This window comes from Saccostrea echinata, unplaced genomic scaffold (assembly GCF_033153115.1).
Source record: "Saccostrea echinata isolate AGI-Se365-2 ecotype Australia unplaced genomic scaffold, CSIRO_AGI_Sech_v1 ptg000017l, whole genome shotgun sequence".
NCBI lineage: Eukaryota > Metazoa > Mollusca > Bivalvia > Ostreida > Ostreidae > Saccostrea > Saccostrea echinata.
Window position 1 is genome coordinate 1,545,970 of NW_026889766.1, and position 25,032 is coordinate 1,571,001.

The 25,032-nt window shown below is 32.5% G+C and overlaps 1 protein-coding gene across 1 annotated transcript in view; it reads right to left on the reverse strand.

Annotated features, from left to right (window-relative positions):
• LOC133189207 (receptor-type tyrosine-protein phosphatase mu-like) overlaps window positions 1-24,682 on the reverse strand; it is a 36,450-nt gene extending 11,768 nt beyond the window's left edge. The window contains exons 1-14 of the mRNA XM_061324611.1: window positions 24,550-24,682; window positions 21,681-21,842; window positions 19,534-19,668; window positions 19,045-19,179; window positions 16,444-16,578; window positions 14,391-14,525; window positions 12,768-12,902; window positions 12,080-12,214; window positions 3,993-4,102; window positions 2,825-2,912; window positions 1,453-1,529; window positions 1,060-1,096; window positions 751-848; window positions 494-622 (exon numbers count right to left, since the gene is read on the reverse strand). Of these exons, the coding sequence (XP_061180595.1) occupies window positions 494-622; window positions 751-848; window positions 1,060-1,096; window positions 1,453-1,529; window positions 2,825-2,912; window positions 3,993-4,102; window positions 12,080-12,214; window positions 12,768-12,902; window positions 14,391-14,525; window positions 16,444-16,578; window positions 19,045-19,179; window positions 19,534-19,668; window positions 21,681-21,842; window positions 24,550-24,682 (1,644 nt within the window). The remainder of the gene's footprint in view (window positions 1-493; window positions 623-750; window positions 849-1,059; window positions 1,097-1,452; window positions 1,530-2,824; window positions 2,913-3,992; window positions 4,103-12,079; window positions 12,215-12,767; window positions 12,903-14,390; window positions 14,526-16,443; window positions 16,579-19,044; window positions 19,180-19,533; window positions 19,669-21,680; window positions 21,843-24,549) is intronic.
• Between the last annotated feature and the right edge of the window lie 350 nt (window positions 24,683-25,032).

The following is a 25,032-nucleotide window of genomic DNA, read 5'->3' on the forward strand; positions in this document are numbered from 1 at the left end:
AAATTACTTACAGCAGTTAAATGTAATGAAAATTTTAATATTATCTTACATATATAGCCTAGGAATAAATACTGTAAAATCACATATTTTCGTGGGGTCAAATTTTCGTGGTTAAAAGAAAAACATAATTGGTTTGTGGTTAAAAGAAAAAAAAAATATTGGTTCATGGAGATTTGATTTCGTGGTTTAAGAATTGTTGTGTCACAAGATATTTAAAGTTTTACATTTCGTTGGGGACATGAATTCGTGGTTTCCTTTATATCACGAAAACTACGAAACTACCCCCCTTTCAAAAAAAAAAAAAAAAAAAAAAAAAAAAAAAAAAAAAATAGGGATTTTACAGTAGGGCAATACTTTTATTTATTTATTTATTGTATCTTTTTTTATTTTTTATAAATAAATTTGAAATTTTCTTTCCCAAAGGCAATTGCTGATTAGAAAATTTTACATAATCTCAATTGTAAAGGAAAACGTATAACAAAAAAGAGCTTACGTTTCTTCTTTGAAGTGAGAACATTCGAAATGTATAAAAAGCATATACTGTTTCCTCTAACAGACTTAGGGTACACTGTCCAATATTTTTGGACATATCATTATCCGGCCAGTACTTAGCGCATTTTTTCTGAAAATGGAATAAAAAATAACACATATTTCATTGCCCTTCCATTACATTTATGCAAACTCACATGCAGCAGCTAGCCAAAAAGAAAAAAAAATGACACAATTCTAAGTGTTACAGATTTATCTTACCTTTCCATCTTCAACCAGATTAGTCAACATAACAATGCATTGTATGTTTTCCTGCCATATCATTTTCAGGAAGTCTGTCAAAGTATTCTCCCGTGGACCTAAGTACAAAGCGTAATTTAGATATCACTTTTGTTCTAAATTTTAAAGTTTATTTTTAACTATATTAATTATGACAAAAGAAATTAACTATTACTTACATAATTTAACTAGATAAATCATTTTTTAGATGTACATTACACATATACATAAATCCATTATAACCAGAGGAAAAACAGAAGAGTTTGGTTTTTTTTTCTGCCTGTTTTGTACCTTGAGCGGCGATGTAACGTCTTTCGCCTTTAAAATCCTAAAACAATGAAACCGGGATGTAGTTTATAATACAAAGTAAATTTAAAATATATATTTTATTTTTTATGGACATAATAACAAAATCAAGCCACCTCCTCTTCCCTTCAGATATGTCTTAATGTGGAACAGACTTTCCAGTTAACGCAGATGTTCTTATTGGCGAAATAGAATGAGTTTTATCGAAAAAATACAGAAAATGAATCGCAAAAAATTATTCTGATTGGGCATCTAACAGAGCATTTTTTTAAACGCATGAAATGGTCAGTAAAACGAAAAATAGAAGGTATTAACCTTTGATTTATTCAAATAAAAAGTATAATGAAAGATACGAAATACGATGGTTTTATAGAATACCTTAATGTAATTTGCGTTGATGTAATCGTTGTCATCTACGTCCCATTTCTCTCCAAGTACAACCCTCGAATGTTCATCTATGCCGAGCAAAGCGAACAGATGACATGTCATAATTTTATTTTAAATAAATATATATGTAATCAATGTACTGTAACATATTGTTTTCCTAGAAAGTCATAATTTGAAAGATTCTAACAAAAACGGTTCTTTTAGTGAATTTACTCATATTTTGGTTACAATAATAGTACATCAAAAAGAATAATCCTTTTAGTGACACTTAATAAGTACAGTATAATCAAGTACACGTGGCTTAACTGGTATACATACAACGAAAGTATAGCTATTTTATTTTAAAATGACTAATTTCCACGCAAGAATCAATTAAAACTTCTTTCAGAGAGAGTTCATTCACTCGTATTGGTCGTTCATTGATCAGTCTGACATGCAGAAAGGGCTTCAGAGAGTGAAATGTTGGGTTGTGTAGATTACCCTTTTGGAATTGAGAGACGTAATGTAAATGTTAAATCTATAATCATTAATGTCTCTAATTTCGAATGCTATATTTAAGCCCAAAAACATGGAAATCAATCAATGTTTTATAATGATTGATTGTATGTTGTTTTACGTCCCATTCGAGAATTTTTCACTCATATAGAGACGTAACCATATTCCGGTGAAGGGCTTCAAATTTTGACCTTTACTAGGCACTCAGGGCTATTGAGCATTGAGGGATCTTTATTTTGCCAACGCCTGCCGTGACACGGGGCCTCGGTTTTTAAGGTCTCATCCGAAGGACCCGCAACTTTCACTTCAAAGTGCCGAGAGCATGGCGAAGGAACAGTTGCTACCCATTTTTTATCGACTCAGGTCAGTCGCGGCCGAGATTCGAACTCACGACCTAGCGAACACGGCGCGACAGCTCTACCGAATGAGCTACCATGAACGGTCAATGTTTTATAGTAGGTGTAACTCTCAAGTAGATATCTGTAAATCAGCACATTTTAGATTTAAAAGAATCATATGAAAAGACAAAAATCGAACTATAGCAATTCAAAATATCATTCTTAGAAGGGTCGCCCGCGTGGTGCAGTGGTTAGAGATTTTTGTGTAGAGTCGAGCCGTAAGGAGTTGATCCTTACGTTGCGGGTTCGAATCCCAGTGCGGGACTTGGAGACAGGTCCTTTTGGTTAGACGGTTGAAATCGAGACCCCCTGTATATGTAGCAGTGGATGCTGGCAGGAAAAGATCCTTTACTGCTCAAAGGCCCTTAGTGCTGAGTATAGGTCTAAATTTGCAGTCTTCCACCGGCGAGTGGTGGCATCTCAATATGAATAACAAGGGATTAAACAAACTTACTAACAAATATTCTTACAAGGAAATGTTGTTTTAAATCTGTTCTTAGTGATGTTTTCTTTCTTCTGAGCCGTTGGACATTTGCTTACATCTCCGGGAGGTAACCTCTGAATAAGAAGTATTTTACTTTAAGTAAAGTATAATGGACGACTAAACATGGCAAAACTAAGTGTGGATCAAGAAAGAGACGTTTTCATAGTTTGCGAATGTTTATTCATATCCGTGAGAGATGCTATGTCTCTGAGATTCTGAGATACATGTATGAGTACATATACAGAAATGGTACGAGCTTATAACCTTTGCCAGTTGTGTTCATTGAAGAATCTGTATATTTGCCAATTCTTTTAAAAAGTAAATTTCAATGCTATCATTGGCAGTTTTGCTTCATGAAGGAAAATTCCATGCGATATGTTTTTTTTAAATGCAAAATTTTAAAATGGTGTCGATCTTAGATACTTTTCTTACAAATTCGCTTTAATACCAGCCTCTAGAAAATCCCCTGTTGTGAAACCGTTATATTAAGATATGTATTCAATTAGGTACTAGAAAAACACAACATGTAAAAAATAAATTTCTGCTTTTTGTTTTCAAGTATGTCAAATAAAGGAAACAAAAAGGCTGATAATATAATTTATTTTTTTCATGTGCATTACATTTTTGTTGATTGGCACTGTAAAAGCGGTGATTTGTTTCTAATTTGTCGTCGCATTTTCATATCGCACAAATGCAAAATATAAAAGAAATATAAACACAAAAGTTCCAAAAGAAGAAGTTTTTTTTTCTCAAATTTAGCTTAAGATGAGATGGCACGTGCCTAAATATTACACAAATTTTCTCAACAGTTTGTGATTGAAGTATTGTAATTTTAAAAGTTAATGTTCATTGCCAGGCACTTGAGCAAGACGTAAAAAGATATTATCGTGTATATAAGGCTACTGGAAATCACTTGAATTGTTGTTTTCACAGAAATTGACTTATGTCATTTTCAATTATTTTGAAAACAGTTTAGAAATTTGAAGATTATAATAACCATAAATATTTTGGTATATTACAATGATATGCAAAACTATAAATTCAAGGAGCTAGTTCTCGGACCTGGATTTGGATGATTGATAAATTTTACAAAAGTTAGAAAGAAATATTGAGATGTTTATAAAAAGTTTTCAGTTAATCCGCTCTGATAGTACCTTGTATTCCATAATGAATGGGTGTTGCTTTTCGCTCCCTTTAAAAGCAATTATGTCTTGCAAATCCTGCGTCCGCATAACAGTGCTTATATGACCTAGATTATAGTATTCTGCGTTGGAAAAGGCACTCTGCAAACTTATATCAGGAGCTGCATGGAGAGGGATGCGTAAAAAATATATATATTTGAATGTGTCGTTAAATATGTTTGTTATAAGTGGTGTTTTATTCCATAAGAAATATTTACTCAAATATATATGAAAATTGTTTTTTTTTCTTTTTTTTGGCATTCGAATTTGATTTTTTTTAAGGTTTAAGGTATGTCACTCGTGAAATTATTTATATCAATTTATTTTAGAAATATATGTTAGATAAGTTTTCATATAGCACGATTCACAAAGAAAATGGGGGGTCAGTGTGTATCTTACTTAGCTACGGAACAATTAAGTTGACATTTTTGCATTTAAATTGTAACTCTTTGGTTATTAGCTTTAATCTTAATCATATTTTATCAGATGTAATTATGGCGAAAAATAGATTGTTTTACGTAAAATAGTTTGAATTATATTTATCATTGAATAAACCATGTGTATTAGTGTGTATAAATTATTGTGTGACACTTCTGCACTAAAAAGTATCATATTTGGGATATTGTAAAAATCGAAATAGGCAATAAAATATTTTCTTGTATCAATTTTTGTATGACGGAAGTGCTGGTCGGTTGGAAGTATCGTGTTGAAAGAAAAAGTTGGGATCCGTAATGCAAATTTTGAGATAATGATCACAATGTGCGATTTTTAGGCAAAAAAAAGGTGTAAATTTCATCTTGACTTCTTTAATATATCTTCATTTCTTGGCAAAGTATGTTGAGTGAATGTGTAAAATGTATTCTTAAAATATAAATTGAGACCTATATTTTACATTCCTAGCATATCATAACGGAAAATATTCATAAAGTAAAAATATGTTGGGCTAAAGTCCCAAGATATTAAATTTAACAAATGTTTAGATCTGAAGAATTTTCTTCCAAATATCCTTCCATCACAAGAAATAGTCACTCATAAATCTTGCTTTTTTATGAAATTGTGAGCAGTTTTTTAATTAAATGTTGAATCATTTGCATTGTTTTATTTAAAGATATTATAAAAATTGAATTGTAATAAATAGTTTTGAAATTAGCGGTTATGACTGAACGTTTCATAAAAGCTGACAAGTGACATACCTTAATTCATATAAACAACTGGAATGCGGATAAAGAGTACAATATATCGAAAATAATGTTTGTTTCATTTTGTCTAAATATCATATGTGTGTAGACAGGTCTTACCAACGATATTCGCATATTTCTTTCTTCTGGGGTTGATTTTTGGATCATACTCAACACACCTGAATACGTTTCCCGTGTTTTCTCGATCTTTTTCCGCATACTGTCGCCTGCATAATGAATGTATTTCCTGAATTTGCATTAAGGCTGACATGATTAACTTTTAATTGAAGATAGTATATTAGTAACTTAAAAGCGTTTAGATGGAAAGTTATGAAAGATTTTGTAATCGTCATGCTGAAAATGATGCAGTCAAAAATATAATATAAAAAAATACGATTAAAAAAATAATCCTGAACAAGATGTGTTTAAAAATATTAATGACCCAATCTTACAGCTCATGACCAAGTTAAAGTCCTTCGACAGTGAGTCAAACATCCAGGCCAAATGGTTAAAATGGGTTGATGCCAAAGGAAAGGTTTTGTCAGTTGGATTCACATGTTAAATATACAAGCCCTGGCACCAACCATTCCAACATTATGACGAAGTAAGTTTTATGAAGTTAGTCAAACTCCAAGGTCATGGGTTCAAAAAAAAAATGTCGGTACAAAATGTAAAGTTTTGTCACAAGGAATGCACATGTGGAATATAAAAGCCCTAGCTCCAACTATTCTGCTCTGACCGAGGTCAAACATTTTCCTAGTAGATCAAAACCAAAGGTCAAGTACATAAGGGCAAAATCTTGGTAACCAAAGAAAGTATTTTTTACAAGAAATATTCATGTCATATATGAATCCCTAACAACAACCATTCAAAAGTTATGTTGGAGCAAAATGATTTTTGCGGATAAACAGATAGAGGGACAGACCAAAATGAAATATGGAGATAACGCACAGTCATCAAGCTCAAAAAGTCCATTGAAACAATACAAATCTGGAGCAGAACAAACACGGACCTCCAAAACATCATATGTCAGATCAGGTACCAAGAAGGAGTAAGTATCCCGCGTTGTGCTCAGAGTCATGATGGAGCGAACAGAAAAAAATCCGTTTACAACTCAGTGATTAAGAGCCATTCTCTGTAATGACTTTAACTTTTATATAGGAACTGTGGCACGCATAGTCTCAGAATTTCTCCAAACTCTCTATGATAAAAGTCTTTGATACCGTAAACTCAAATCAGGCAAAAATTGGTTGCTACGTGTCATGGTTACCATAGCAACATGTCCTAAAGTTTGAAAAATGGCATTTTTCAACATGTTCAGAGTCCCACAGTTAACGTTTGCAGCAAAGCAAACAAGTGGCAATGACTGTTTCTGAAAGTTGAAGGCCTGATGTCTTAAATGCATGATAAACATGTTTGGTAAATCAACTATTACACACGTTACTATGGAAACAAAGTATTCAAAAGTAATAATTTTGTTCATTTAATTTTATAAAGTCATACACTTAAGAATAAAAACAATTATAGGTTGAAATGCAAGCAAATAATAGACAGGAGATCCTTGTAACGTATACCAAGGACGAAATATGATATTTCTTATAAGTTGGCAATGGTTGCCATGGTTTTAATACCACAAAGGGATTTTAAATTTACTCTCTTAGTATTTTAATCTTATTTTATCTTTTTACAAAGCATATTTTTATATAACTGATGATCAATTTTTAAAGGCGTTGGTGTGACCCTAATTTTCACATTTCAAAAAATTCAAATTTGGTTCTTTAGATAGAGCGTTGCTATGGAAATTAGCCGAAAAAATATGCATAAAAATCTGAAAATATTCTGTTTCCTTGGATACGTACCCTTGTATGTAGATTCCCAAAACTTTTATGATTGATATATATGAACAACTAACCTGACTTTCAATTTTGACTACCAACCAATATCTTACTGGATGCAAAAAACTGGCACATAGGATTTAATATTGAAATAAAATTAACGAAATCGAACATTTTCCCTTCTTGGTAACCATAACAACAGTGTTGTATTTTTCAACAAACTTTATCAATATATGATATTCAACTTTAGTTCTACCAGATAAGTACTATTCAAGGTGAGTCAAATCATATGTTCCTTGATTAAAAGGTTAGTAAATTCCTAAAGCAGTAAGAAAATATCACTTTAAACAACTGGTACGTTGTTTCCATGGTTACACTGCAAAGTAACAATTAATCCCAATTTTTCTTATGTTGTCGATGTTGCAAGGTCCTAAGGATGTATATGTGCCAGTCATGAATTATACTATTTTTCCTCAAGATAGTAGCATTAACCCAATCTTAGCAACGAATTTTGCATCGTTACACTGTGTTACCATGGCAACCACGAAAGATATTTTTAGAATAATATTGCCAATACCTTATTACTTAAGATCAAATATTTTTATCGATTTTCTTCAATTGTTGATTGAGTTTGATCATGTAACATCTATCATTAGTGAATATTGAGCTTTTTTCAGAATTTTTCAGCATCTAAAATGTATTCCAAATGTACCCATGGTTACCACTTACTTAGAGATAAATTCTAAATAGTTTCTTTACAGCATAAGTTGCAACAAGGTGTCATGTTTTTGTGAGAATAGTTTGTTTGTTTTTCTTAGTCTTTATTAAGGCTTAATAAAGATTCAAAGTAGCTGAAAATCTCAATTTTTTCAACTTTTCTGCCAGTTACCATGGCAACCAAGACACTTAGCAACGAAATTTTATTTGATATATGTTTCTGGTGTTAAGTTGTAATAATGGGCAAAGTTTCGTCAAAATTGATGACCATGCGTGGCAAAGAAGTTTTAAGTGGTTACAGAGAATCGCTATTAAAAAGTAGCCAAACAATTAGTATGAAAAACGTCAGTCAGCATTCTTCTTGATGATAAATTGTATTTGCTGATAAGGCCATTGTATCGACCATAGAACTTGCCAAATATTGACTTTAAACGAGACTGTTGACATCCTTGTTTCATCAACTTGTTTGTATGTCCCCGAATTTTAAATGGGAGGGAGCATTAAAATAAAGGACCCTTAGGAATGTTTCCCATCCAAGGCTCTCCTGAAAAGTTTCTCACATATTGTAATTATTTCATCACCACTACCACCAGACCGTTCACGGTAGCTCAGTCGGTAGAGCGCTCGCTCCGTGATCGGGAGGTCGTGAGTTCGAATCTCGGCCGCGACTGACCTAAGTCGATAAAAAATGGGAAGCAACTGTTCCTTCGCCATGCGCTCGGCACATTGAAGTGAAAGTTGCGGGTCCTTCGGATGAGACCTTAAAAACCGAGGCCCCGTGTCAAGGCAGGCGTTGGCACGATAAAGATCCCTCACTGCTCAATGCCCTGAGTGCCGAGGAAAGGTCAAAATTTGAACCCTTCACCGGTATATGGTGACATCTCTATATGAGTGAAAAATTCTCCAATGGGACGTAAAACAACATTCAATCAATCAAACCACTACCACCACCACTATAATAATAATAATAATAATAATAATGATAAAGTTAATGATTTTATCAGAGTATTAAGGAATCAGATGAAAAACGTGAAGGGAAAAAATGCGTAGCCTGTATTTTATATATATATATATATATCTCGAATTTTGTATATTCCGAAATTTTGCCTAATACGATGTTTACATTAAGTCCCTTTTGTGGATTCAATTGTCTTTAAATGTCTCATCCACAATGTTTGCTAATCTTGCCAATTTCTTTGAAACCAGTGTTGTCCCAATTAGACAAGGTTTACCGTATATTTCTCAAAACTATGGGTTTATTTCTAAGATTGTGAATAAAACAGTGCGCTTAGAATGCTGGCGTGATAAAGTGAAAGTTAACATACCAAGAAAGATTTACACACACCGAGGAATGTTACATTTCCCCTTAATTTTGTTTTTACATGTGTCAATTCCGATAAATAAATAATGATCATAATAATTGAAAGATACCTTAGAACTGCTATGACGATGATGACTACAAATGCTAAGAGGATAAATACAGTCATGAGTCCACCGACTATTGCACCTGTATTTGGTTCCGTGGATAGAAGAATGGCTTGAATGGTAGAAAATTAATAATTGTAAAGTCTATTAAATCATACATTACTTTTTTGTCCTGAAATAAGGGTTATATGAAAGATTATCATTATATAAAGGGTGACCTGCTAAGGTAGAATTTGGGTTACAAATTTAGAAATTATTTTTTATTGTGAAGTACTTGGAATGTGGCATTGAAAAGGAATTCACGTTAATATACATAGTTTTATAAATTTTACAAAAACAAAAAAAAAAAAAAACAAAAAAAAAACAAAAAAAACAAAAAAACAAAAAAGAGAAAAAAAAAAAAAAAACAAAAAAAAACAAAAAAAGAAAAAAAAAGAACCAGGAACCTAACTTCATAAAATGCATATTAATAAAATCATGAAGATGAAACGCCAATATACATACTATCACATTCGGCACCTGTCCATCTCTCCTTACACCCTTTTGAACAGGTTCCATTGTCTTGGTAACAATTATTTGCAATACAATTCGTACATTCACGATCGCAGTTCAGTCCGAAATATCCATCTTCACATGCTAGAATAAATACAGCATACACTGAACATTTTTTTAAACGCAGAAACCAAAAAAAAAAAAAAAAAAAAAAAAAAAAAAAAAAAGCAAATGTTCAAGCAAGTTTTCCTGAGTGAGGATAAGCAAAGAAAATTACGTTCATTGCAGGTAACTTATTTTTGACAGTACTGCACTAAAAATAGTAAATGCCAAAATACTTATGGCAATGTCCATTATGGCAATACTTATGGCAATTTTTCCCACATACACTATAAAGGATTAATTTTACTAAGAGTTATTTCCCGTTCGTTCCTATATTTGGTCACCATGCTCATATTCTTTCATTTTTAACTATATTTACAATCCTGGAATTTGAGGTGGAGAAAATCACATTTTTAAAGGCCTTTTTAAATTCAAAATGAATTCCCATTTTTCCCACAAACATTGTTGTGGTAGTAAATCATTGATTTTGACAGATATGATTTTAGCGAGAGGTATTTACCCTTGGTTGTCATTTTGAGATCAACATCCTCATAGCCCTTTAAATCTTAAATGCTCATTAAATCAAAGCCGTATAAGTAAGGAGATAACAATTTCTTCAGCGCCATGTTATATCCCCCAAAATAACACACACAGTCTAACAAGTTTTCTCAAACTACGTTCATTCCAAGTTCACGATCTAGTTTCCCCAAAAAATGTAGTCTGATCTTCTTCTTTATGGGAATGAATTTTAATACTTTTAAAATATCAATGTATACATGGTAAAATAATTTTAAAATAAGCAAATAATTGCCCAAAAATATCGGAGTACGGCCGACCGGGGGCATTTGTTGATTTTCAAAATACAACATAGTTCTTCTAAGTTAGAGAGTATATTTAGAAAAAAATAAATTCTTTCTTAGAGAATCAAAAGCAAAAATTTATCTGACATATTTTATAAACTGAGAGAAAAAATTAAGGAGGTTTGATTTGTGCTTCTAAGCAGAGCTTTGTCTGAACCTACATTTCTAGAATTCTGCATCATATTTTAATTTTTACAATAAATATGAATTCCAATCCTACTTAAACTAAATCTAAATCGACTCCCGAATAAATTCCACACAAAAAGCATTAAGGTAGAGACTATATTTTGTGGCGGAAGTTTCTTTCTTTCTTTTCTTTTTTTTTTTTGAAAGAAAAATGATCAATTTTTTCTCATGTAAAGTATTAACAGTGCTGTTAAGTTTGGACGCCTTTTTTACCATGCAGGCTTCACACAGTTTTTTTTTCTTTGCAGTGAGATATTATTTGCCAGTCTGGAATTATATACATGAACTGATCTAAGCTATGTGATCTATATTATCTTATTGTGACAAATATAGCAAACATATAATGAAAGTCCAGAAAAATAACCGGAGATTTAAATTATTGCAAATATATCCCCCAAAAGGTGGGAAGTATATAAGTTTGTTAATCTCTAAGTCATACATGAAAGGTGAAGATTACAAAACAGCTTTAAATTAGTACTTTTTAGTAATACATAAATATTTAAATCATAGAGACTCATTTTTAATTTTCTTACCAAAATATAACAGATAATCTTGACAACAGTGATTTTATTAATGAAAATATGAAGACTTTTGAATAATTAATTTTTTTATGTTAAATTATTTAATGCAAGGAAAAATGACATTCTGTGAGTGCAGAACGGTCAAATAATTAATCATGCGATATTCCTTTGATGTTTTTCTTTGTCATAACGTCTAATTTGTCTATTGAAGCTAGAATAAGATTTTATTTTGTCTAATGATTAATGTGCTTTAAAAAAGGGAAGTCTTAAGTGATTTATATGTAAAAGAATAATATAAGACGATATTATAGATGCAGAAAAGGGTATATTAAGTGAACGTAGAGCCTAAACAAGCATATTGACCTCCATATTTGTGTTGATTTTCAATTTAACTATGTGTGTAGATACTGAATATACACTTGTCAAAAATTCTTTAGACTGATAGCAGGATCCAAACTCCTCAAATCTGATATATGAAATCCAGTTATGCGTAAATCACGAGAGTTGCTTATCCCTTAAGTATATTCATCACTGTTTCAACTAATACACTGGTCATTTACAAATAAAAATATTCATGTTATCAAGATTATTTTCCTTTATGTTCCTGTTGCAGTGTTTAACTTTTGTCAATTAAGGATAAAAATATTCACCAGGATAACCTTCAAGATCACAGACATGGGAAGGAGAGAAAAAAAAAACTGATAGGAAAACTATTTATGCAAAAGGCTACCCTATTCATTTTACCGTCGCACTTGGATCCATTCCAGTGAGCCTGACATTCAGCAGGACAAGTTCCGTTCTCCTTATTACAGTATGTTCCATTTCCACAGTTCCCACACATGCCCTCGCATATTAATCCATAATATCCGTTTTTACATTCTTTGTAAGAAAAATAAAGTCAGATTAATTTCTCGTCAAATATGGCCATTTCTTAAATTTTTCTTTATTTGGTAGATTTATTGTGTTATCATTACCCATTATTTGTAATAAACCAAATAAAAATATATATTAGTGATATTTTGATATTGTGTATATTTATTATACACAGGTTAACATTATGCTTAACCCAAGTCACTATACTTTCTTTGCAATCGATTTCTGAAGGTAAAAAAAAATCATCGTTAAAGAGTAATGATTAATTCAGAAAACTTTCGAATAAAGTTGTTGGTAATATGAAATAAGCTATTAACATTAGAAGTAATTTCTTGAATATTTTGAATTCGAAATAGAAACCCGAAGATCACAGTTTTAAATACGGTGAAAATATAGAAATCTATACAGATACATTTAATTTTAAATTGCATGTGTATGTCGTGACATCTTTGTCATTCACCCTGGTAGATAAAACAGGATTATGACATAACTTGTAAAATTCATTGATGCATTTCCTCTCTTAATTCATTTTAGCAAAACAGCTGAAAACAAACCTTACCATTACACATTTGTCCATCCCAATGATCCTCACAACCATCTGGACATATTCCGGAGGACATATTACAGTATGTCCCATTTCTACAATTTCCACAGGAGTATTCACATGTCTGCCCAAAAAATCCTGCTTCACAATCTATGCAAAGGGAGAAAAAATTAGCTGGAAATTAAGATATATGTAGAAAGGTCTTTTTGGTTGTTTATGGGATTATTGTAACCTGTTAATAACTCAATGGTACATATGTACATTCTTGTATAACAGAAGAAAGACTCTGCTACAGGTGCCAGTTTCGATAGCTGCAATTATATTAATTGAAGCTTGAGCAATATAAAATTAATGTGCATTTGTAAAATCTTAACTATTCTGGCATATTCTAACAGAAACACTTATTTTTCAATAAAACATGCTATACACAGGTTGACCTTCGAGATCACTGCCGTGGGAAGAAGAGATCAAAAATATTTAGCTTTTTATCGTTACACATGATTTGCAATAAACCAAATAAAAATATAATTATGTTAGTGATATTTTAACCCTAAACACGGGTTAATCTAATCATTAATATTAATATTATGGTGAACCTAAATCACCAAATTTTCTTTGCAATCGATTTCTGAGAAAAAATGTTAATAGTTAAAGAGTTCTAGTAAATTAAGGAAATTTTAGAATAAGGTTGTTTTTAATATGAAATGTGAAAGCAACTGTCTATGATGTCAAAATGCCTGGACTTCAATTTATTATGGGGAATGGTTGTCTAAAGTGTTGAAAAGTCGTACGTTTTCATATTACTGATTTTATAATATTTTGTGATTTCAAATTTTCTAAAATTTTCTTGCTGTGTTCAAATATCCACATATGTATTATACAACTGCTGGAATATACTATTGTACAGAACTCCCGAAGTTTCTCTTTCACTGCTTTAAATATTTTAGTGAGGCGTAAAGAAAGAGCCTTGGTTGAACATTTACTGGAAGCAGCTATGTATGTTTGTTTGAAAAGATTTGTATAATGTTAAATGGATTATTTGCATGCACGATAATGCAGAGATGTAACATTTCTTTCAAAATGCAATTCTTATTTACCTCGCAAACATTGTTTTGAAAAAGAAGAAAAACAATTACAAATGACAAACCTTTGCACATCACTCCAACCCAATGATTCTCACATCCATTTGGACATATTCCTGTGGATGTATTACAGTATGTTCCAGTTCTGCAGCTTCCACAGGGTTTTTCACATGTTTGCCCATAAAACCCAACCTCACATGCTTATATTTAAGAAAAACAAATAACGCTGATAAAATGTTCATTTTTATGATATTTGGATAGTTTTTTTTCTCGAATATTGTTCCTATTTCAATGATTGCGTGTATTTTAGACAATACATATAGCTTTACCAACCCAGTTTTAATTGGTAATATAATTAAGATAGACGGTATGTTAAAAATAAAAAATATGGCATCTTACAGAAAAAAATATCTACTTTTTTCGAACCCCCCCCCCCATATTTTAAATGAAAGGTACTGAATTATTCCAGAAGAAATATTCAAAATTTACGATAGGTTGAACTAATTCTAAGAAATTTTTAAACACAAATAGAAATTGATAAAACCAATGATTTTACTGTCACAGAGAGGAGCAGCCCAAATATCCTGACATCCCTCTGGACATATCCCCGTTATGGTATCACAGAATGTTCCAGTGCTACATTTGCCGCAGTTTAATTCACATCTGTGTCCATAATAGCCTTCTTTGCAAACTGAAAAATAAGAATAATGAGTTCAAATACTAACTGACATTTTTTATACTTACAGTTAGACGATTTATTATTTTTATTATTCATTATGTTATTTACGCATTGCGTTGTCTGTATTTCCGTTTTCCGAGCCATGACAAGGAGGAAATGGCGGGTTGGTCTGCTCGGTAGGGGATGCTTACTCCTCAATGGCACATTATCCAACCTCTGATATTTTAAAAGTCCGTGTTTGTTCTGCTCCGAATTTGTATTGTTTCAATGGACTTTTGAGCTTGATTACTGTTTGTTATCTCCTTATATCACTATGTAAAACCTCTCTGGGGCATGAACAGTGCTACTAGAATCATACTCTTCTGTCACATAAACAATTTTTCCACATTTTCGCATAAAACCTTACCATCATTTTTACATTTTCGCAGGTAGGTTTAGGCTTCCCGTAGAATATCACAGTGCAAACTGTGCCTTCACATCTCTGAACTACCAAAATATGACGTCATGATGGAAAATGACGTCAAGTCACTGCAAACTTGAGGTGTTATGACGGGGAGAGTGTCATGGATTTTACACTTCATTTCAAACTGCATGTAAAATGCTAGATAGCTTTTGCAAAATGCACTGTTTGTTAAAGGTTTTTTAAGTCTTATATGTCCGAATATTTTAAAAATACACCGCTTACTTACCCTTGATTGAAATTCAACATGTTCAAAATGCTTATGAAAAATATACTTTTGAAATGTACTCTGTTTTATACCCGTAGTTAGAGGTAGAATTTATTCTGTGTGTATAAAAGAGTCTAACGCAGGTGATTAATGAGGATTAATCTGAGAATTTTTGTGGAAATCTGTAAGAAGAGGTTGTTCTCTAACTGAATCTTGCTTGGGAAAAATGTGTGTTGGATTTGTTTTAATACAGATTATGATATTGTGTGGAAAATACCCTCAGATTTGTAGGTAAGTTGAATTTCTCAGGAAATATTTTGTACCCAAGTAATTCCATGACTTTTCCCAAGCACATTTCGGATACACAAGGATACGATGAGTTTATTTATATAACAAAATGTTAATAATTATCGTGTTAATCAGCTGCGCCGAAGCGATTTATATGAAACACTTCAAAAAATTATAAATGACCGTCACGTGATCAACAAAGTCATGCGATATCATAACAAATATGTTAATATATAGCCGGGGAAACCCTTTATATAAATTGGAAGTACTAAAGTTCAATACTTATAAATTAAAACCAAAACCGACCTCGCAATGACATATATGTTTTGAGCGCATTTTAAAGCTTCGGGAAGCCTTAACATAGCTGCGTTGTACATGCAATCGACGAATTTTCATCGAGTCATATTAACCACACGATTGTAGCAACATTTCTCAAGTACTGTAGAATACAAGCTTTCGATATAAACAAGAATTGTGTTTCAAAGTATGTTTCAAAGTATGCGATTTAGTGTTGAACGTTTGCATCTTTGTTGTTAAAAACGACAGAGGAAAGGCTGATCGAGATTTCAAATCGTTGTCTGTTTTCAATCTGATAGAAAAAAATAATCAAAAGAAATCGACGTACCTGATTCTTTATTTTTAATTTCTTGTTAATCATTCACAATATACTTCTTAACTCCCATATGCATTTGTTTATATGAATTCCATTAAACAATACAAATTTTGGAGCATAGCAAACACGGACCTTTAAAACATCAGAGGTGGGATCAGGTGTCATGGAGAAGTGAGCATCCCCTGCCGACCGGTCACACCCGTCGTGTGCTCCTGGTCATGATCAGGAAATAATGGAAAAATCTGACAACAATTCATTTATTTCTAGCATCAAAAATATATCTTTAGATATAGATTTTAAGAAATCCTCCCAGCAGAACACCACAAAACCCAGCAAAGCAAAACAGCTGGAAACTCCTTACCATTACACATTAGTCCATCCCAATGATCGTCACAACTGTCTGGACATACTCCGGAGGAAGTATTACAGTATGTCCCATTTCTACAGTTTCCACAGAAGTTTTCACATGTCGGCCCATAAAATCCTTCTTCACAATCTACGTAAAAAGTAAAAAAAAAAATAAGTTGAAAACAACATATGTAAAAAGTTCTTTTATTGTCATTTAGTGGATAACTGTAACCTGTTGATTATTTTATAGGTTCATTCCTGTATTACAGAAGTAACACACGGCTACAGGTGCCAGTTTCAATAACTGCAATTATATAATGAAAACTTGAGCAATATAAAAATACATGTATACAATGTATGTGTCTTTGTAAAATCTATTATATTGTGAATGACAGAAACATTTATTTTTCAATAAAACACTTAGGTTGAACATCAATTTCTCAAGATCATATCAATTAACAAATTTGAAGACCCTTTTTAATCAATGATTACAAAGGGTTAAATCAGTCAGTTACCAACACCTAAGGAACCATTACAACGACTCTGGCACGATTCGGGACATATCCCTTTATATTATCGCAATCGTTTCCGATGCTTCATTTGCCGTACTTGAATTCACAGGCTGCGCTATGAAATCAAGCTGGGCACGCTGACATGGAAAAGTATCGTATTCATTTAGTCCTCTTTTGTAGGATAGATAAAATCCACCCAATATAGTATATTTAGAGGCGTGGCTCTTACCAGATTGTAAATGTATTCCCATTCATATCATTATCTATCCCGCATCCTTATTAATTGATATGTATATGTTTCTAAAACTGCATTTTTTTCATTTCCAAAAGAAGGTGTAAAGACGAAGAATGACTACCGTTGAAAAATGATCCACCAGTCGTAGAAAAATGTATTTTTATGTAGGAAAAGAACACCTAGCTATCAGTTTTCTACTTATAAGACATTACCCTGCCTTAAAAAATTATTCCAATCCCAAGAGAGGAATAAAAAGTTTAAACATGAGTTGATTTGTTCCAAGTTTTTGGCTCAACGTTTAATTCTCGTGCGGTTTTTTTTTTGTCGAACAGTGGACGAAAACTCTGTCAAAATATAATATGGCTGCATTACATGTGCTTTTATCTATAACACCTACTATTTCGTAGCACACGATTAAACTCGCACAAAGGATACGTCAGGGTGGCCATTGGGTAAAAGTATTATCTTCATCTTTCTTTATCACTTGTTCGTTATTTTGATATTGTACCGATTTCAGACGTTATAGCCAATTCTACCACGGTTATTTCCGAGATCAAAGAAATGCAGCTGACATTAATTTCCAATAAATCACTAACGTCATCAAAAAATTATCAGGCCAGAAAACATACCAAACCTGAACAGTTAAAATGACTATTTCACTGTAGAATCTAATACTTATTTAGATCATATCAATGTTTCGTCTTCTGCAGTCTAAGGAGTGTGTATTCTCGGTTTTCATAGCTAAGTTGGGTTGTTCCACGCACCTCCCCACAACATTTATCACATCCGTGATTTTACTGATATAGCAATGAAATAGACAACTGATTTTGTTATTTTATATTCATTGAAATTAATCAATTTATGCTACAAGCAAATTTATAGATACTTAAAGGATATTTTTAACCCAACAAAAGCTCAAATCGTCTGCATTCTCTGCAATCGATACAAAAGTAAAGAAAAAAAATGACCCTCTGGTGTTAAATGGAACAGCGTAATCGCGACAGGGTGACCTAATTCGTTTCTCTATAGAGAAAACGATCAGCAGTATTTTAGAGCTCTTAGTAGAATAAAAAATAAAGTCCCTGTTGTCGTGAATGATGCAGGATAACTTCCTCTGTCTCGAAATGTTGTTTGAAACATAAAGGTCCCAACATTTCTCGACCTCGTAGGTTATCCTGCAACATTCAAGAAAAAGCGGACTTTATTTCTTAATTAACTCTTAAAGTAAATGGAAAAAAGAGATGACTTCTTAGCCGGCTTTTCCATCGCCATCAAAAAATTCTGGGTCAATATAATGACCCTCTTAGCATATGCATATTTTTTTTCATTTTTTTTATATTCTTAGGTTATACATTTTGCAACTTAAGAATTTTGATACGTTTAGTTAATTTTTGGAAAACCATGAAGACCTCTACATTTATAAATACAGAATATAATCGGAATTGTTTGAACGAATTGGATATTTGCTTGTACAACTTAGCGAATTACATATTTGTTCAAACAGATCTGATGTTCAAAGAATACTTTGAACATATTTTATCATTTCTCTGATGAATGAGAGTATCTGGAAATTCCTCTTTAAAACAATGATACATATGTCGAATCAATATGGAAACATTTCCATATAATGCAGAATTACATCATTTAATATCTCATCTTCCCCCCCCCCCCCAAAAAAAAAAAAGATTTCATTCGCAAAATTTAATGAACCAACACATTATAGCTCTTAGTACGACTTGTATTATCTTAAATTACTTCTTTGCATGCACGGTAATGCAGGCATGTCGGATTTCTTTCAAAATGCAATTCTTCATTACCTCTCAAACATTGTGTTGAAAAAAGAAAAGAAAAGTTACAAATGACAAACCTTTGCATATCTCTCCAACCCAATGGTTCTCACAACCATTTGGACAAACTCCGGTGGATGAATTACAGTATGTTCCATTTCTGCAGTTTCCACAGGGTTTTTCACACGAGTGCCCATAAAACCCAACTTTACATGCTTATATTTAAGGAAAATAAATAGTTAATACTGCCAAAAGGTAGACCATTTTTGTGATATTTGGATAGTTCTTCATAACTCAGTGAATGCATACTTGTATTTCAGCTAATAAAAACAACTTTACCAACCCAGTTTTAATTGGTAGAATGATTATGATATACTGTATGTTAAAAATAAAATAGCATGCATCTTAAAGAAAAAAAAAACATCTATGTTTAACGAAAAAAAAAATCCTATTTGAAATGAAAGGTACTGAATTATTCCAGAATAAATATTTGAAATTTAAGATAGGTTAAACTAATTGGAAGGAATTTTTTGAACATAATTAGAAACTGATAAAACCATTGACTTTACTGTTACAGAGAGGACTAGCATAGTAATCCTGACATCCATCTGGACATATCCCCGTTATGGTATCACAGAAGGTTCCAATGCTACATTTGCCACAGTTTAATTCACAGCTTTGTCCATAATATCCTTTTTTGCAAACTGAAATGAAGAACAATGAGATTAAAATGGTGACTGACGTTTTTCATACTTGTTGTAAGGCTATTTATTAAGGTTTTTCCGATTTCCTTCGGAAGACCTTATTGTTTTTCTTCTGTTTTCTATTACCATTATTCCACTTTTCATAGTGGGAACAGGTATCTCAGCTGTGAGTTCTTCAATTTGAAAGATTCTTTCAGGGAAAACGTATCATGAGAATATCTCTGAGATGTCCCTCACTTTTTCGAAAATCACATCCGTTTGCGATTTTCGGGGAAATTGTATTTTTTAAATGGAATTTTATCCGATAAATTTCTCGAGAACGGCTAAAGATATGAAAGTAAAACCCACAAACTTGATAGAACATCACATGTCAATGTGCCAATCGAACTTTATTTTTCGTCGATCGCACTTCCGGTTGCAAATAGAAGTGAATTCAAAAATTTTAAATTTACAACTTTTTTGTTTTTCAATATACAAGACTTAATATATAATTTGTTTCAAAAATGAACAATCCATCTCCTAGATATTGGTCATTTTCAGTTTGATGCGATGGTCCTCCCTAGTGCAATGGTTAGCGTGTTGGATTTTGAGGCGGGCGACCCCGGTAAATATGCAGAATGTACAATTTTTTCTAAAAAAATACGTTCTTCAGTTTGAATATAACATTTCATCTTTAAATCGATGTCTGTTATTTTTACTGTCCGAATATTGTGATATTTGGTCAATATTAACATTTTATCATATTTGATGTAAGAATACAGCTGCAGTTACCGGGAATACACAAGGTAAAACTGTTAAGGTAGGAGCTGGGAATCAACTTCTCTGATGACATGGTATACCCGTTTCTAACTGGAGGCCTATTTTCTAGTTTCCTCTGTCTTTTTTAACTGAAAATGACATTTCCGGTAAGTACTTTACACTGACTTTTTAAAGGTTATATTGAAAAAAAATTGTGATAATCATGCTCTAGTTTAAAAAAAAAATATGTGGTACTTGAATACACATAAGAAATGTTGACATTCAGGTATGTCTCTGATGAGGTATTGCAGCATATTTCTTCAGCAAAGAGTCGGTAGGAAGACAACTTGTTGTCTTAGCAACATGCACGGGTCTAGTTATTTTTATTATTTGTTAGGTTATTTACACACTAAAATGTCCACAAAATTTTCCGCGGATGGGACCGGTCGACAGGAGATGCTAACTCCTCCATAGCACATTATCACACTTTTGATATTTTTAGACGTCCGTGTTTGCTCTGCTCCAGATTGGCATTTTAAACAAAGGACTTTTGAGCTTGAGCTTGATTTCTGTTCGTTATCTCCTTATATCACTATGTAAAACATCTCTGGGGCATGAAAAACGCGGCTAGAATCCTACTTCATAAGTACTATAGAATACAAGCTTTCGATATAAACGAGAATTATGTTCCAGAGTGTGCGGCTTAGTGTTGAACTTTTACATCTTTGTTGTTAAAAAGGACAGAGGAAAGGCTAGTCGAGATTTCAAATCGTTTTCTGTCTTCAATATAAGAAAAAAATAATAAAAAGAAATCAGCGTGCCTGATTCTTTAATTCTTTAATTCCTTGTGAATCATTCACAATATTTACGGTATATTCTTCTTAACTCCCATTTTATACAATTGTTTACATAAATTCTATAAGTTTCCCTTTCAATCGGGCAATATTTGATTAACAGGTATGGCGTCATGTGTTAGGCATTTAACCCCTGTGACAAATACTTCAGCATTGATACCATCCAAAAATGACAACATTCGGTTCATATTATATTTTGTATGTTTAATTTATTTCTAGTATCTGAAATAAATCTTTAAAAATAGATTTTAAGAAATCGTTATCTCTTAAATTCACGTCATTTAGCTTACTATGACGTCATACTGTATATATGTGGAGTATCTAGGTGTAGAATCACTGAAGAGACATAATTTGTTGAAATGCACATCAGGTGCAACAAAATAAGAACTGTATAAGATTTACTTTGTAACCTTAACAAACCCTCAATACAGATAAAAACCAGTCTACCATTACACATTTGTCCATCCCAATGATCCTCACAACTGTCTGGACATACTCCGGAGGAAGTATTACAGTATGTCCCATTTCTACAGTGTCCACAGAAGTTTTCACATGTCTGCCCATAAAATCCTTCTTCACAATCTACGTAAAAAGTGAAAATTATATTGGGAACAAACATTTATAAAAGTTCTTTTATTGAGATTTAGGGGATTATTGTAGCCTGTTAATGATTTAATAGGTACATTCTTGTATTATATAAGCAACACGCTGCTACAGATCCCAGTTTCGATAACTGCAATTATTTAATGAAAGCTTGAGCAATATCAAAATGTATGTCTATGTGTTTTTGTAAAATCTTTACTATTTGGGGAATGACAGAAACACTTATTTTTAGGTTTAACATCGAAGAACATATACATTAACAGATTTGTAAGAGCTTTTTAAATGATTGATTACAACGGGTTAAATCAGTCAGTTACTAACATCCAAGGAACCATTTCAATGACCCTGACACGATTCGGGACATGTCCGTGTTATATTATCGCAACGTTTCCGTTGCTTCATTTGCCGCAGTTAAATTCACAGGCTGCTCTATGAAATCGATCCGCACACGCTGACACGAAAAAGTATCGCATTCATTCACTCTACTATTGTGGGATAGATAAAATCCACCCAATATAGTATATTTTGAGGCGTGGCTCTTACAAGATTGTAAATGTATTCCCATTCATATCATTATCTATCCCGCATCCTTATTAATTGATATGTATATGTTTCTAAAACTGCATTTTTTTCATTTCCAAAAGAAAGTGTAAAGACGAAGAATGACTACCGTTGAAAAATGATCCACCAGTTGTAGAAAAATGTATTTTTATGTAGGAAAAGAACACCTAGCTATCAGTTTTCTACTTATAAGACATTACCCTGCCTTAAAAATGACTCCTATCCCAAGAGAGGAATACAAAGTTTAAAAAAAAGAGCTGATTGATTCCAAGTTTTTGGCTCAACGTTTAATTCTCGTGCGTTTTTCTGTCGAACAGTGGACGTAAACGCAGTTGAAATGTAATATTACAACATTGCATGTTTTTCTTTTTCTATCTATTACGACACCTATTATTTCTTAGCACGGAATTAAAATCGCACAAAGAATATGTCACAGTGGCCATTGGTTAAAGTACAAACTTCATGTTTCCATTTCGTTTGATTCTTATTTGGATATTGTACCGATTTCAGACGTTTATAGCAAATTAACTCTTAAAGTATATGAAAAACGGGATGGATTCTGAACCAACTTTTCAATCGCCATCGAAATTTCTGGGTCAATATAATGACCCTCTTAGCAAATGCATATTTTTTTTCTTCAAATTTTTATCTTATAGGGTTACACATTTTGAAACTTAAGAATCTTGATAAGTTTAGGTAATTTTCGAAAAACTATAAAGGCCTTTACATTTATAAATACAGAATATAATCGGAATTGTTTGAACGAATTGGATATTTGCATTTACAGCTTAGCGAATTACATATTTGATGTTTCTAAGAATTCTGTGTACACATTTTATCATTCCTCTGATAAAAGAGAGTATCTAGAAAATCAAAGAGGGTATAAATGCATTCAAACGCAAATTGATTAACAGGTAAATAAACAATCTCTCTCTCTCTCTCTCTCCCTCTCGAATGATTCTTCATAATTTAAAGAGATCTTCTTTAAAACAATGACACATTTGTCAAATCAATATGACCGTTCACGATAGCTCAGTCGGTAGAGCACTCGCTCCGTGATCGGGAGGTCGTGAGTTCGAATCTCTGCCGCGACCGACCTAGGTTTATAAAAAATGGGTAGCAACTGTTCTTTTGCCATGCGCTCGACACTTTAAAGTGAAAGTGGCGGATCCTTTGGATGAGACCTCAAAAACCGAGGCCCCTTGTCACGGCAGACTTTGGCACGATAAAGACACCTCACTGCTCAATGGCCCTGAGTGCCGAGGAAAGGTCAAAATTTGAAGCCCTTCACCGGTACATGGTGACGTTTCTATATGAGTGAACAATTCTCGAATGGGACGTAAAACAACATACAATCAATCAGTCAATGAAATCAATATGGAAACATTTCCACATAATGCAGATTGACATCGATTAATGCAGTTTATTACTCATAAAAACAGATCAATTCATTCGAAAATTTTAATTAGACCAAGATATCATAGCTGTTAATTGCATTTGCAAAATCTTAAATGGCTTCTTTGCATGCATGGTAATGCAGACATGTCGGATTTCATTTAAAACGCAAATTTTCTTCACCTCTCAAACATTGTTTTGAAAAAGAAGAAAAACAATTACAAATGACAAAACTTTGCACATCACTCCAACCCAATGATTCTCACAGCCATTTGGACATACTCCTGTGGATGTATTACAGTATGTTCCCGTTCTGCAGTTTCCACAGGGTTTTTCACATGTTTGCCCATATAACCCAACCTCACATGCTTATATTTAAGAAAACTACTTAGTTAATAGTGACAAAAAGAAGATCATTTTGTGATATTTGGATAGTTTTTTTCTTGAAAATTGTTCATTATTCAGTGAATGTGTACTTGTATTTCAGACATAATAGGAAAAGCTTTACCAACCCAGTTTCCCTTGGTAGAATGATTAAGAAATAGTATAGATTAAAAATAAAATAACTTCAATTTACAGAAAAAAAAATACGTTTTACAAAAAAAAAAATCATTTGCAATAAAAGGTACTGAATTAATCCAGAATAAACATTCAAAATTTACGATAGGTTTAACTAATTCGAAGAAAATTTTTGAACACAATTAGAAATTGATAAAACCAATGATTTTACTGTCACAGAGAGGAGCAGCCCAATGATCCTGACATCCCTCTAGACATATCCCGGTTATGGTATCACAGAATGTTCCAATGCTACATTTGCCGCAGTTAAATTCACAGCTGACAGCTGACTGACTTTTTTCCATACTTACTGTTAGGCTTTTTATTATTTTTATTATTAATTGTTATTTACACATTGCATTGTCTATATTTCCGTTTTTCGAGTCATGAGAAGGAGAAAACGGCGGGTTGGATCGGTCGACAGGGAATGTTTATTCCTCCAGGGTACGTGATCCAACCTCTGATATTTTAAGAAGTCCTTGTATGCCCTGCCTCCTATTTGTACTGTTTCAATGGACTTTTGAGCTTGATTACTGTTCGTCATCTTCTTATATCACTATGTAAAAAATCTCAGGGGCATGAACAGTGCTGCTAGAATCATACTCTTCTGTCACAAAAATAATTTTTCCACATTTTCCCCCATAAAACCTTACCA